The following is a 15,293-nucleotide window of genomic DNA, read 5'->3' as shown; positions in this document are numbered from 1 at the left end:
AATGTGATGGGATCAGCTCACCTATCACTGTCAGTGGACAAGAGCTGGAGACAGTGAAACAGTTCAAGTATTTGGGGGCAATCATCACAGATGAAAGATCCAAGGCAGAAATTTGGGCAAGAACTGCACAAACAACAGCAGCGGCAAAGCTAAAGCCAATTTGGAGGAATAAGAACATCTCCCTAGAATCCAAACTGAAACTGCTGCAGGCACTGGTCATCGCCGTTTTTCTGTATGCATGCGAGACACGGACCATTGTGGCAGAACTTGAACGGAAAATACAGGTAGTAGAGATGAGATGCTTCCGTAAAATCTTGGCCATCTCCTACTTCGACTATGTCACTAATGAAGAGGTCCGCAATATCACCCCCCAATGCGCTGGGTCATGCGAAGACCTCCTTACGACTGTGAAGAAGCGCAAGCTGAAATGGTACAGCCATATAACAAGATCTGGCCTATCCACGATCATCCTCCAAGGGACAGTTCACGGGAAGAGAAGAAGAGGTAGACAGAAGAGATGGATTGACAACATAAAAAGAGTGAACAGGAATGGACTTCATGGAGACTCAAGCACTGACACACAATTGTCGGGGGTGGAGACAATTGGTTGATTGCTCATCAATGAGGGGGGCCCCCAATGACCAATGCGGTTAAGGGAGTGATGATTATGATAGGGTAAAAGCACACAAAAGACTAGATTTCACAGTCCATGGCATGTTTTTCATGGCCATGAATTTGGTAGAGCCCTATAAATAACGTAGCACCCTCCAAATTCCACACAATTTTAAGGCGAGTCAAATTTGGACCATGTAAACAAGCTGTCTTCCTTTTAAAAGAGAGTGGTGTCTAATGTTCTTGCTTGCTCTCCCTCAATGAACAGAGCTCCCACTACATAGGGGGCTTTGACGGAGCAAGCAGGAAGTCATTTCATCTCTTCCACAGTGGTTATGTGACAGAAGCTGTCTGTTACACAACTACAAACTGCCATTCGCCAGCACAGAAGGAGGGCAAGCAGCTTCCTTCACAGGAGGCTTTTATTAAAATTGTGTGACATCTACAAGGATACAGTACAAAAAAAATTTTGGTCCATGAAAAACCATAATCAGTTAATAAAAACAGTAATTCTGCAACAGCTACACTTGCCTAGGCAATATCCAAGTATCCTTCACTATTACTTGTCCTGAGGAGCCGGTAGTCTGCATTAACTGGCACCGGGACTTCAGCCCCTGGTGCTACAAACGGGCAATTCTTTAAGGGTCCAAAGACAGAAGGGAGGGAAGGTTCGAAAGTCTATTACTCGCAGACAAGCAGTCTCTCTCACTCACTCTCACTCTCTCACACACACACAGGCTCCCAATTTCATAGCAGTCCCCCAGTCATACTCCAGGGTAGTGTGAGGCTGTTTGTCAGTAACATGATTTTGCAGCTAACGTCAGGAAAGCACAACCAACTGGGTTCTGAGTCCACTCACTTTACAGTCCCAAAAAGGAATCTGAGCAGAAATATTTAGCCCTAGCTGAAGAGAGGCCCCACTTGCCAACACGCCCTGCTGCACACACATGGTCCTGAGGGCAAAGAGCAAAAGAGTGCCACTAAATTAATTCATTAGCAATTCATTACATGTCTAGGCTGCTACTCTCTCAGCTGGAGAAAACCCATCTGCACATACTTGATCACCTGCCCTGTGACAGCCCCAGAACCTGCTCTGTACCCAAACATGAAAGACAACAAAGCAGAGGAGCCCTGACTTCTACTAATTTGCTTATTTGTTTGGGGCTGTTTGGTAGAGGCCCAGGCTGCCTCCTCACATCCTCAGATATACGAAAGGGACCATTCACTTCACCAAAGGCAGAGACACAGGATCATCATCAGCCTGGTCCAAGAAATGACCCTAAGACTTTATACTTCTGCCTAATCCCACTGCAAGGAGGAGCTGCACTTGGTGCATTCCCCACTCCCTGCAGCAGGAAGAACAAGCATCCTTTGGCAAAACTGCATTGCTGCTCAATCCTGCATGTTAGAGCGACGCTTGCAGCTCCCTTGGCATACAGTAGAGTCACCTTTTCATAGCTCCTTCATCTCTGAGCTGAACCAGTGTGTCCCTCGTGATCCAGGGCTGGAGCAGCCTCCTAAGGAACACGAAGGGAGCTTTAACTAAGGAGATAGCAATTCTCTACATAGCCCAGAAACCCTTTCTCAGGAGAGGAGAGTCCTACAAGGAGGGATGATGAAAGAGCACCCCACAGGGGAAGAGTGTGTGCCTACACGCAGGAGCTCTGCCTGCTGTGTCTCATGGACCTTGGGAAGTGAATGACCATGGGCTTCTGTCCGCATGGCAGATCCAGAAGAGCTCATGATGAGGCTTTCCAGCCCCACATTCTCTAGGGTGCAAGAACGAGAGCCCAATTTTGGAAAAGGGGCTGTGGTAAGTTTCTGACTCAAGAGAAGTTTTGAGCCTGCAGCAACACTGGATATTGGGGGCATTACAGGCAACGCAGAGACAAGGTCAGCTCGAAAGAGCTCCGAGACTGACAGGGCCTCAGTGAGGGAGGAAACCAGGTAGAAGTGTGTGACCCTTTGAGCCTGTCTGCTTGCTACATCCCCAAAGCCCTGCGGGGCTCTGGAGTCACATTGATACAGACACTGCCAGAGGTGAGTAATGGCTGCAGGTCTCTATGCTGGAGTGGGGGTTGTGTGGGCCTAAACAGTGAACTCTGCAGCACTCTGTCTCCACAAGTAGCTGTGATGCCTTCTGATCAGGGGAGGAGTGGGGCAGCTTATGTGTTGCGGATTCCCAGTGCTTGCTCCAGCTCTTGCCGTCTCTGCTGCACCTGTGGGAGGAGAAGCCAGATCCCCTGCTTTAATACACTTATAGTGAATGGTAAGTCAGAGTCTGAACAACAAATGTTCCTAGCCTGGAGGGAGTGAAGGAATGATGAGCCCAAACCCATCCACAGCCCCTGGGAAAGAAACAGGACTCCTTCCTCAGCCTGGCTATGTCTTTCCTGTTGGCTCCCTGTCCCCGCCTCCTTAATCCTGTCCATAGTACAGCCCATAGGTTACAATGTGTTCCACAGGCTAGTGAAGGATGCACAAATTGCACAGTAGGGAGGCTGCACTGTCTAGTGGTTAGATGAAGGGAATGGAAGTCGGGACTCTGGGGTTCTAATGCCAGCTCTACCAGTCATTCATTGCATGAACTGGGGCAAGTCTGTGCCCTGATGTCCCCATTTTGAAGTGCAGCCAATACCTCCCTCCTCCAGGGCTATGAGGGAATTAGCACATGTGCAAAGCACTTCAGCCTCCGACATAAAAGGCTAATAAAAGGGCAAAGAATCTTTTTTGTTTTTAAAAAAAACAGTTTGCTTAACAAGAAGCCTGTGATGGGGCAGTTTCAATTTCATGCAGGGGATTTTGGGGCGTGGCTCCAACTCTCTGCCAGGGCCTACATCAACTCTGCACTAGCCTGTGGGCTGCTACCATTCAGAGATCTGAAAGCAAAAGCTAAACCAGCATGCATCCCATGAGAGGGGGATAGCCTCTCTTCACAGCTACATTGCACAAGGAACTCCTAGGAAGCAACTCCACCCCAGCAAGCCCAAGGACCACGGTTCTGGCTGTGATATAAAATCGATGTCTGTGTAACAACCATGGATTTAAATGGGAAGAGGCTGGCTAGGTGGTGGTGAGGGCTAACACTAGTATCACCTCTGCATGACCTGGTTTTGATCCTAATTGGATCCAAACCAGCAAATAGATTGATGAGGTCTTTCTAGCTCTGGTGACAGTTTACTGGCAGTTACTCTTGGGGCGAATTCTGTGCCACTGTGCCTCTGCATTTATTTATTGACAAATAAAACTTGCATCATTTTAAAGTATTGTGCGCAGAATTCCCTCAGGAGTAGGTAGTACAAGACCACCCCACAAAGTTGCAGCACTGTATCTGAAGCAACAGGACTTAGAATAGCTGGGCTGTAGCAAATCCAGGTCCAAGATGCACTGGTCAAGTTGTGGGTATCGAGGATTGGAACAGAAGGATGCTGGAGATCAGGACTGAGATGCATCAGCAGAACTAGGTGGTTGAAACTCTGTATGCCTGGCTGCACTAAGCCCAGCTTTAGCAAACAGCATCTCCCTACAAGCAAAATAGCAGCTACCAGGTATGGATGGATTCCCTCAAATGGGAACACTCACCTTGGAGTAGAAGTATCTGCACACGGCTTCCTGAGCCCAGGGCTGGAAGTAGAATTCAGCTCTACGCTCCTCTTCTGGATTCCCAACAACGTCAGTCATGGTCTGGACGCACCAAAGAGAGCAGCTTACAACCCAGAGTCATGCAGCTGCCCAAGTTACTCTCACAACCCACCCCATGTCCTGGGCTACCCACATGCACTGTCCCCAAGCAGACTCCAGCAAGACCTGGCCCAGCCAGTGCTGTCAGATTGAAATCCTGGCACGCAAATTCCAATTTTTGGCATGGCTACAGACCTGCAAATTGTGCCCCTGTATGGATCTCAGATGCTAACTGAACAAGAAGAGTCTGATTGGATGGACTGAGCTTTTGTTTGCCTCCACACAAAAGGGAAAAATCTTTTTACCTTTAGATCTCGGCACTGTGACTGGAGCCAGTCATTGATGAAACCTTGGGGGTCACGGGCAAAGCTCAGCATGAATTCACGTTGTGTCTTCAGCTGATTAATGGTTTCTATTGTCTCATGAATCTGAGAGAGAAAAAGGTAGTAATGGGGTATTGCTGAACCAGGTTACGAGGCCAACCCAACACAGAGGCAAGACAAACCAAAGGGTCCAACATGTTAAGATCGAAAACTCTCATATTTCCTGGTTGACCCAGATGTGTAACATACACCCCACCCCACATCCCTCTTCCTGTAGAGACATGGTGGTAGGTTCAGTCAATGCACTGACATGCAGACTCAGGACATTCAGGACCTTTCATCCAAAGATCTCACTGGCCTTTAACTACCAGGAAGCCTGGCAAACCCTCCAAGATGTAGCTTCACGTTACTTCACTGTAATGAGATAGCCAAGTCACTTCATTCTGTGCCTCTAAGGTCTCAGGTAGACAAGCTGGGAAGAGGATCCAGCACTCCTGACTCCCAGTCCCCTGATCTAATCACTAAACCAGTTTCCCTCTAATCACTCACTTTCAAATCCATTTTCTTGAAAAGTAAAAAGATTGTCACTACCTGATTTGTGTCATAGAAATGGTGCCACCCTAGCAGAAATGTTGCCCTCACTGTTCCAGATTCCAAATATAAAGTCACTAAATGAATCCATATTAAAAGCTGCAAGAAAGCTCTCTCTGCAACACTGTGCCAGCCAACCTCATCCCAGCACACAAATTCTAGCTGGAAGGGCAGGATCCAGCTTCTACCTTGTTATCCAGGGCAGCGATTTCCTGCTGGCTGGCTGTGGACAGCAAGAAAGAATTCATCTGAGTTTTAAGAGTATCATCCACTTCCACATCGATGTCATAGCAGGCGGTTTTTTTTCTGGTCGTTTGGGTCAACACTGTGGACATCAGCAAGAGAACACCCAGAAAAAGCGAGAAGCCTGAGTCAGTGCTTGAGTGCATTCTTACTAGCACCTCTAAGCTCCATAGGTTGAGGGGTGGGCGTAGGGAAGACAGTATTAACATATGCATTACATTTGGTTTTCTGTAACAGAGGACAGGGGTCAGTAACACAGAGGAGCAGGAAAACACTTCACCTCCCTAGTCGCACATCATGCATGCAGCAAGGGGACTAGGAGCTTACAGTCTAGACAAGCGCAGTGCAAAGGCTCAGAGTTCAAACGTAAAAGTGCAGACGCACAGTGTGGAGGTCAGTGTTGGCAGAAGGAAAGAAAGCAGGGATTTACAGAAGGGGTGCTTGGTGAGTGGGAAAAAGAGGCTGTTGAATGCACACAGGGCAGAGTGAATAAAGGCATGGAAAGATGGAGAGGTGCAGGAAGTTCAGCAGCTACTGAAACTGACTGTAACAAGGAGCATCTCCCCATACAAGTCTCTCTAGCTCTCTTATCTGCCTTTCCCAACAGTGCCTCAGGGGCCAGTCTCACCTGATTACATGGTTAATGATGATTGGTTCTGGGGGCATGAGCAAAGCATGCAGCCTTTGAGGAATCTCAGAGAACTTCATCCGCTGAGACTCAAATATCTGCAAGAGAAACAGGGAGTGGGGTGGAAAGCAGCTCAGTGCTGGAAAAGGGGCAGCCTGGAGAATCTCTGGTTCCTGGCAACAGAAGCCAAAGCTGACTTCTGCCCCTAACATGCCGCCCCACCCCAAGTTGGAGACACCTTTACCTGCTGGAGATACTTGTCACAGATGACATACTCCCGCTCATGGGGATCCTGTAGCTTGTGGGTCTTGATGTACTGCCACAGTGCCTGGATAATCACTGGGCGCGTCTGGGTATGAATACCCAAGAGACGAGCCAGGCGGGGGTCCAGTTTGAACTGTGGAGGCTGAGGAGACATGAGCATGACAAAGGTCGGGGTAAGGATGATGCAGCTACAGATAGTGCTCATCCAAGTTAACTCAGATGCTAAGGCACTGCACGCTCCCCATCTGCATCGTACCAGCCTGCCTACCTGATAATCCAGCATCAGGAGGACAGTACAGCGCACATTCACATCCCCAGGTCTCTTCACCTGGAAGCCATCTGTCTCCTGGGTAGTAGCAGTTCTGTGCCACTGGAAAAAACACAGCAGAGGAGGTGGTTTAAGGTCACAGACTGCCAGGTCATTCCCTCTGCTCCTGCTGCCTGCCAGGCTCAACATTTACCTGCAATTGCCATTTACTGATGACACAAACACCTCCCCAGAAAAATCCTGCCCATTTGACAGCATGTGATCTCTGCCATGTGCCCCAGACTCTACAAACAGTTGTGGTGGCTCTGACAACACCTCTGAAAGGAGGTTGGAACTCCTGCAGTGAATAGTGTGAGGAGCACGCAGCTCACCAGTTTTAAAGGTCAAGATTACTATCATGGAGCATCAGGGAGAATGATACGGATGAAATGTGAACTCACAAGAGACAAGTGGCTGCAAAGAGGCTTCATTTATTTGGCATGGACCATGTTGCTGTCCCCAACACAACGGGCTTGGCTGCAACAATTGTTCAATACACTGAAAAACAGTTGATAGCTAATAACTCTCCCTTAGCCTCTCTGTTAAGGCAGATGTGTCTTAGACTCTTCTTTCAAATAAGCGTGTAAGTGTATTCTGTTCTTTGAAATTCCAGCTGTGCTGCAAACAGGTAGAACCTAGAATTGATGGGCTTTGTCATGAGATTCCCAACAGCATGGCCAGGTTATGCATCCACCTCTGCTACATTCCCAATGTTACTACACTTGCTCCAAGTATGGGGAACAGAGGAGACAGGCACTTATGGTCTATGTCTTTGCACTTCACATAGGAGCATCTTTTGCCTAGAGCTTCATATACACTAATTTTGCAAAGCTAAGGGACTCTGATACTGTTCTTATTTATCAGAATGGAGCAGAAAGGGCACAAACAAAAGTTATCTTCGTAACCAACAAGCTTCAACCCCGCTGAGGGAGGTTAGCATTATCCCCATTTCACAGACAGAGACAAAGAGGTGAAGCGATTTGCCCCAGGGCTCCTTGCAAGTCAGTAGCAGAGCTGGGCTCAGCACTCAAGAGTTCCTAGCTCCCAGAATGACATGGTTGCCAAGATTCTTGCCAAGCAAGTTAAGGAAGTATGGGCTGGATGAATGCACTATAAGGTGGGTAGAAAGCTGGCTAGATTGTCGGGCTCAACGGGTAGTGATCAATGGCTCCATGTCTAGTTGGCAGCCGGTGTCAAGTGGAGTGCCCCAGGGGTCGGTCCTGGGGCCCGTTTTGTTCAATATCTTCATAAATGATCTGGAGGATGGTGTGGATTGCACTCTCAGCAAATTTGCGGATGATACTAAACTGGGAGGAGTGGTAGATATGCTGGAGGGGAGGGATAGGATACAGAAGGACCTAGACAAATTGGAAGATTGGGCCAAAAGAAATCTAATGAGGTTCAATAAGGATAAGTGCAGGGTCCTGCACTTAGGATGGAAGAATCCAATGCACCGCTACAGACTAGGGACCGAATGGCTCGGCAGCAGTTCTGCGGAAAAGGACCTAGGGGTGACAGTGGACGAGAAGCTGGATATGAGTCAGCAGTGTGCCCTTGTTGCCAAGAAGGCCAATGGCATTTTGGGATGTATAAGTAGGGGCATAGCGAGCAGATCGAGGGACGTGATCGTTCCCCTCTATTCGACACTGGTGAGGCCTCATCTGGAGTACTGTGTCCAGTTTTGGGCCCCACACTACAAGAAGGATGTGGATAAATTGGAAAGAGTACAGCGAAGGGCAACAAAAATGATTAGGGGTCTAGAGCACATGACTTACGAGGAGAGGCTGAGGGAGCTGGGATTGTTTAGTCTGCAGAAGAGAAGAATGAGGGGGGATTTGATAGCTGCTTTCAACTACCTGAAAGGGGGTTTCAAAGAGGATGGCTCTAGACTGTTCTCAATGGTAGCAGATGACAGAACGAGGAGTAATGGTCTCAAGTTGCAATGGGGGAGGTTTAGATTGGATATTAGGAAAAACTTTTTCACTAAGAGGGTGGTGAAACACTGGAATGCGTTACCTAGGGAGGTGGTAGAATCTCCTTCCTTAGAGGTTTTTAAGGTCAGGCTTGACAAAGCCCTGGCTAGGATGATTTAACTGGGACTTGGTCCTGCTTTGAGCAGGGGGTTGGACTAGATGACCTTCTGGGGTCCCTTCCAACCCTGATATTCTATGATTCTATGATTCTATGATTCTGAACTCCATGTGGAGATGATATATCAAAGTATAGCTTACCTCAACCAGGTGATTGTCTGGGCCATACAGGTCCTTGTCCAGCTCGATCACCAGAGACTTGAAGAAGGATGAGAATTTCCTTTTCTGTTTGGTAGCATCGTATTTGGACAGAGCAGCCTGCAGCACAGAAAGGAAGAGGGTTAGGGCAGACAAGGCCAGCAGTGGAGCACACCCAGCACATACAACAGCACTGATAGGAACTGAACACTCCAACTCCCATTTACTGATACTAAACCCACCTCTCCTCCAAAACCCCAGCATGGAGCCAATGGCACGTTTGCTGGTTGCCTTGGCCTCTTTGCTGTCTGTTCTATCCCTTCCCCCCACATCCTCTGTCATTCATCCATTTGCCTTTCCACTAGGGGCAGGGACTGTGTCTTTCTAGGGAATCCAGGGTTATCAAAAGCTGTTCTCAACACAGTCTGCCTGCCAATCAGTCAGGCAGGCTATCCTCCACAGGCTAGAGTAAATAGGTCCCTCAAGGACATACACAAGATCAGCTATCCAGCACAAAGGGGAAGAAGCCCAACAGCACAGGATAGATCAGAGATGAAAAGTAACAGGATTAAATTCTGAAGTGCTGGGACAGATTTTACATCCAATACAGATGTTCCATGGGAATCCCTTGCCAAAAACCATAGCACAATGCCATGTTTAACTAGCTTCCTGTGAGACGGATTCTAGGCCTCCTCCAGGCCCAGGGCAGTAACATTAATGCAGGAAGATTAAAACTCAAGAAACCCTATTCCAAAATTGCACTAGTTACTGGCCCAAAACTTAAGAAGGAACCAAACTACCCATGAAAAACCCTAATCCTTCCCTTCTGTTTGCAAATCCAGTCTCGAGGCCAATTCCTCACAGCAGACTAGAGACTTTTTTGGGAGGGGAATGAACTCACAACCCTGTCATGTGCAATCTTTGTTTCTGCTTTCATAGGTAGGGGAGGCAAGTGCCACAAATCTGCTCCCACCATCAATCCTCTTAGCTATAAAGAGCTAAGTATTATTATTGTAGTGTCCTACCTCATGGGGTGGCCAACTGGTTTGGCCCTCTTACCCTCTCCCCCTTCTCGTCAGACTCCTTGGGCAGGTACAAGCGAGAGAGGATATATTCATAGAGTCCAAGGCCAGAAAGGACCATTGTGATCATCTAGGATAGAGGGCCCCTAGTTCCATTCTCAGACATTAAGCAGTTGGTCTTCACTTCCAACTCCAGACTTTTGAAAGCTTCTTCTTTGGTCAAAACCCAACAGGGTTTAGCTCCCACACCCATTCATCTCATCTTATCTGGAGAATTAATGCTGGTCCCTCGCCCTTCCCAGAGGGGCTGGGTGCCTCACACTCACGTCCTCGAGCAGCCGCCCTTCCACCCGGAGCTCCCACGAGGCAACAGTCCCTTCGCCATCTTCAGCATCTGACTTGGCTGGATTGAAGGTGTTGGAGATAAAAATGCGCAGCTTTCGCTTTTGCTAAGAGGAAAAGCATCAGCTAAACATTAACAGCAAAATGCAGAAGCCAATAAACACGCTCAGGCCACAGCCACAATCAAGAAACCACAGGATCTGGACTCACTTTTACCTGCTGCACCTGAGAAACAGTGACAGACCAGAGAGCAAGCCAGGCAAAGAGAGGGTCGGGCAAGCACCCCGACTGCACTCTGATGCTAAAGTCCAGGCTAGGACATTGATCCTCAATACATCACACTCCTAAGAGCCTTTACAGACCCACCTAAATGCCATACAAGTCAGTCCTGTTTTCTCAGTTCAGGCACAGGTCTCTAGGCACCCTAGCAAGAAATCTGAGCACTATCCTCCTTTACCTTAATGGGTCGTTTCAAGGCCTCCTGGATATCCAGACGTTTCCTCATGATTGTCTGGTCAAGTTTCCTTTCAAATGCCAACAGATCCATGTAGGCCTGAGACTCTGGTACCAGTTCACGAATCTATGGCAAAGCACAAGCCAATCAAGAACGCTGCTTCTCTCCCCCTGAAACTGCTGAGAACTCAGAACTACAGCAGCGGAGGCAGCAAAAGTAAAAAACTTCACTCACCCTCTGAGGTAGAATTTTGTCAGCCATTTTCTTTTTCTTAGCACTGTTTAAAGAAGGATACAAACATTAACATGGCAACCAGTTTGTCCCTCAAACAGTCGGAACACAAGAAAAGGAGCAAGAATGTGGGTTTATTCTCAGGTTTGTGACTCTGCTATGAGGGGCACTTGCTCCTCAACATCCATCTCCGTCTAGTCCTCCTCTCTTTCAAAGGCTGTTTATTGTGACTGTCAATCTCTGTACAGACACCTTCCTTACCCACCATTTCTCCCCACAGCAGGATTGAAACTCTAATGCTGCAGAGCTCAAAAGCACCTGCAAAACCAAGATCATGAGATTATTTGAACATTTCAAGTCTCCCAAGAGATATGAATAGCTGGGGTTGCCCTGAATTTGGAGAGGTGTTTGGTTGAATATTATTTTGATACAAAGTGGCTCCCAGGCTTGATTGAATATTAAGTTGGACTTCCTAACAGATAAGTTTTTTAAGCCAGGAGATACTGTTGAGCAGTATCAAGTGACAATGACATTGTGTTAAAAAATAAAAAAAACCTTACTCTTGCATAGGAGCTGAGTATTATTATCTGAAGCTCCCATCACCCAGTAAAGTAGCTGCACAAAAAGTCTACGTCAGTTTGAGTCACCCAAGTAAAACAATTAAAGAATAAAGTCCAAGAGTGTGCTGGCAGCAAGAGAGAGACAGAAGTCCTAGATGTAATGACCCAAACAACAAAGCATCGTGCTGATCTCTGACATCAGCAGCAAGTGTCCGAATTACTGAGTATTGGCTAATCCATTTTTGCAATGTAGCCAACTAGCATCCAAAGGTGTTTATTTTGATACGATGGACAAGAATTTATTATTTGGTCTCTATTTTCTGGAGGGTCATAAATGGCCTATTTCAATTTAGATATTGCTTTCTCTATGAGCATTTTTCTTCCTTAACCACTTCAGATCATGTCAGCTTGTTATGGACAGAGTCTCCCTGGTACTTTTGTAAGGGTTGGTGGGGAGGATGCGCTGGTGTTTTTGACAAAATCTGCCTGACCCTGAATGACTATTTAGCAATGTGCTGTGCACTGGTTCGCTCCAGCCTTCCACCTCAGAGGTGGCTGCATTTTGTTGGTATTATAGTTCTACAACTTGTGAAGGACTTTGGTGTCTTTTATGAAGAGGCATTAAGTGATCCTAGAGAAGATAATTAACCTCGGAACAGGTGAGAAATCTGGCTTCTTACTTGTGGTTACGATTCTGGGCTGCTTGCTGCTGGACCTGTTGGATTTGCTGAGGAGCTGGCCTCTTGCGGGACTGATCCATACCAGACTGGGCCATTCCAGGCCGGACTGAGGGACTCCCACCATATCCTGGGGGACCCATGGAGGGTCCCTGAGGTGTCATGCGGCTGCCTGGCAACATGCCAGGGCGCTGAGGAGAGAAAAACAGGGATCTGGTCTCCCTCCGACCCAAACTCTAAAAAGATGGAGATTCCCCAGTAAAGGGCAGTTAAGTTCTAAGCACAAGTGGGCTACCAAGCCACATTTGCTGAGCTAAGTGTGACCCCTGCTAGCACAGGGCCACGTGACTCATGGGCTTCCTTAGGATGGACTCAGGGTTAGCAGCTCCATAAGTGGATGCTTCCAAGAATGAATGGGATTATAACACAGAAACCATAACCCGCAAAGCTGTCTATGAGAGACAGTTCTTAGTTTCAAAAAGAAAAGGAGTACTTGTGGCACCTTAGAGACTAACAAATTTAGTCTCTAAGGTGCCACAAGTACTCCTTTTCTTTTTGCGAATACAGACTAACACGACTGCTACTCTGAAACCTCTTCTTAGTTTCACACACCTGTCCACACTGCAGGCCTTGTGCCCTAACCCCTGCCTACAATTTTCCTCCATGCATTGAATCACCACTCCAACTGCCATCCCCACAAGATGTTCCCACTCTCCCGCTTCCTACTCCTAAACCTCACCCCACTCATTTTCTCTAGGCTGCCTCTCCTCTCCCTTTTCCACAGTTCAGATCCCAGCTCCTCCCTTCCCAATCAATCTTCTGTTTAGGATCACCTTTTTACCTGAGAGTAACCCTTACTCAGAGCACCCTGATTTCACTGCAGGGTGACCTCTCTCACTCCCACCCTGTGGTGCCCCCGATTTCACCCAAACATTTCCTCCTCATCCTCAAATACACCCCCTCCAATAGTTTGCCAGTTCACCTCACGCTGCACCTAGGCCCCATTTCTTCCCCACGTCTCCCTCGCCCTGAGCCCCAGCTTGCCGTCACATCATCCCTCGACCCGCGTTCACCCCTTGCCACCGAGGCATGAGCGCGCTCAGATACATCCCACCCCGTCCTGCTCCACCCCAGACAAAGACAGATCCCGGCCACGCTCCCCCCACCTTCGGAAACGCTGCCTCCCCCTTTACCGCTCCCAAGGGGGCACGACGGCCCGGAACCCTCCCCTCCCCCACTCCAGCCTCCGAGCCCGCCCCGCCCCGCCCCCTCCCCCGGCCTTACCGGGTAGGCGGCGCCCGGCAGGGGGGAGCGGTAGAGGCCTTGGCCGGGAGCCGGGCCCATGCGGACGGGGGGCCCTGGGGTGCCCGGTCCCAGCGCTCCGGCCCCTCCGCTGCCGCCGCTCGGAGTCACCGACTGGAAACCCGCCCGCGCCGCCATCTTCTCCCAGCACAAAGCGGGGGAGCGGGACCGGAACCGGACACCGATCATGGCGTGCGTGGGGCAGAGCGGCACCAGAGGTACCATAGATTACTCAGGCAGGGTGCAGAGAGATGCGGGGGACGCAGGCTGCCTCCCCCTGTCGCGTGGAGGCCGGCACTGCAAGGGGCTGCGGGCAGCCAAGAGCCCCTGGGGAGGGACTGGGGTAGTGCCAGTGGGAGGGGCAGGGGGAAGGCCCACGAGTGTGGGCAGTGCAGACGGGGGGCAATGTCCAGGGGGGCAGTGCCCATGAGGAAGGGGCAGGGACTCACAAGCCTTCAGGAGGCTGCCAAAAATTAGAGCACGCCCTGGCTTAAAGCATCTCCCTGGGCTGCCCAGCTGTGCTGTGATGCCCAGAACCCCCTGGCTGCCCCGCAGGGAGCCTGAACCTCTGCTTTTAAAAATATCCTAATAAATGTTGAATGAAAATAAAGTGATTCATCAGAACCCAGCTCTGGCCCTGCTTCAGGCATTTCTGGCTAGGATGGGATTTTGGTGAATGATTTAAAATACTTTTTGTCTCCAAATAGCTTTGATGCAAATATATGTTCCAAAGGATTTGGGTAACATGTTTGGCTATTGAACCAAACCTTCCAAGGAGCAAGGTTTAGCACTGCTGGAAAGCACAGCTCTGCTGGAGCTTCAGGGGCTGTTTCCAAGCCAGCTGGGGTTAGAAAGTCCACCTGTGTCTGGCTGGATTGATCATCTGAGGGTGTAAATTTTCTGCTTGCTCACACGAGTGTAAATCAGGAGTAGCCCCATATAAATCTATGGAGCTAGACTGGCTAGGAGGATCAACGCCTTGGTATCTGGTGTATGAACAGTGGGGTGTGACCACCCATAGATAAAATGGATTTTTTTTAATATCTCTGATCCTGCTTGCAAGGGTGAAGGGTAAATTCCTTGCCAGACAGAAGACACCTTCTACCTGGCAACTGAGCTTTAGCTGCAATTTCCTCTGACTGGCACAAGATTTACTGCAAAACATTGGGGTTGGCTAATGTACAGTATTGTGCTTTGTTTAATGAGGTAGCTGCAGCACGTGTCAGGAGAAATGGCACAATGCACACTAGGGGGCTGTAGTAATGTCAATGCAAAGATACGTGTAAAAGATTCTCTTTAGTTTGGAACAAAACTCTTTCTCCTGTGCTGGTTTGTTATGATGTTGTCTGTTCAGTTCTTTCCAAGTGCGTGTGGGATGCAAGGGTCTGAGTTAGAGCTGCTGGGCCTAAATCTGATCTATTGTACAATGATCTAACTCCACTGACAGGATTTCTAGTCAAGCCATGCTTGGAAGCGTAGTGGGGAGGTTTACGAGCGAGAGCCAAACTCAGACTTTGAGAGACAGATGCAGTTACAGGAGAGACAGAAAACGGCAAAATTTAGAGAGTGAGTGATAACTACAGAGCTCTCTGATGTCAAACATGGACAGGAGGGGTTCGGGGAGGGAGAAAGATCAGGGCACACAGGGGCGCTTTGTTGTCTCCATCCATGGTCTCTGCAGTCCCAAATCACCGCAGCCCAGCTAGTACCAGGCCCACATATTTGTGGGCATCATGGCAGAAGCACATTAGCAGGAGGGCAGAGAACCAAAATCTGTGGAAAGTTTTTAAACTATGAGGGAAGGGGTCACTTTGAACTAGCTGCTGAA

At 48.7% G+C, this 15,293-nt stretch overlaps 1 protein-coding gene across 1 annotated transcript; it reads right to left on the bottom strand.

The window, feature by feature from the left end:
• Positions 1 to 1,003: 1,003 nt before the first annotated feature.
• Positions 1,004 to 13,655, bottom strand: SMARCD1 (SWI/SNF related, matrix associated, actin dependent regulator of chromatin, subfamily d, member 1). The gene is given in 14 exon segments (XM_038379120.2): positions 1,004 to 2,831; positions 4,195 to 4,296; positions 4,599 to 4,721; positions 5,396 to 5,512; positions 5,514 to 5,532; positions 6,079 to 6,176; positions 6,323 to 6,484; positions 6,611 to 6,712; positions 8,881 to 8,997; positions 10,226 to 10,348; positions 10,699 to 10,821; positions 10,930 to 10,972; positions 12,167 to 12,354; positions 13,448 to 13,655. Coding segments are annotated over 14 exon segments (1,578 nt in total). The 5' UTR covers position 13,655; the 3' UTR covers positions 1,004 to 2,777.
• Positions 13,656 to 15,293: the final 1,638 nt, after the last annotated feature.

The sequence above is a fragment of the Dermochelys coriacea genome, chromosome 20, assembly GCF_009764565.3.
Source record: "Dermochelys coriacea isolate rDerCor1 chromosome 20, rDerCor1.pri.v4, whole genome shotgun sequence".
Lineage (NCBI taxonomy): Eukaryota > Metazoa > Chordata > Testudines > Dermochelyidae > Dermochelys > Dermochelys coriacea.
The sequence above is the reverse complement of the archived record's forward strand: the minus strand, read 5'-3'. Positions and strand labels throughout refer to the sequence as shown.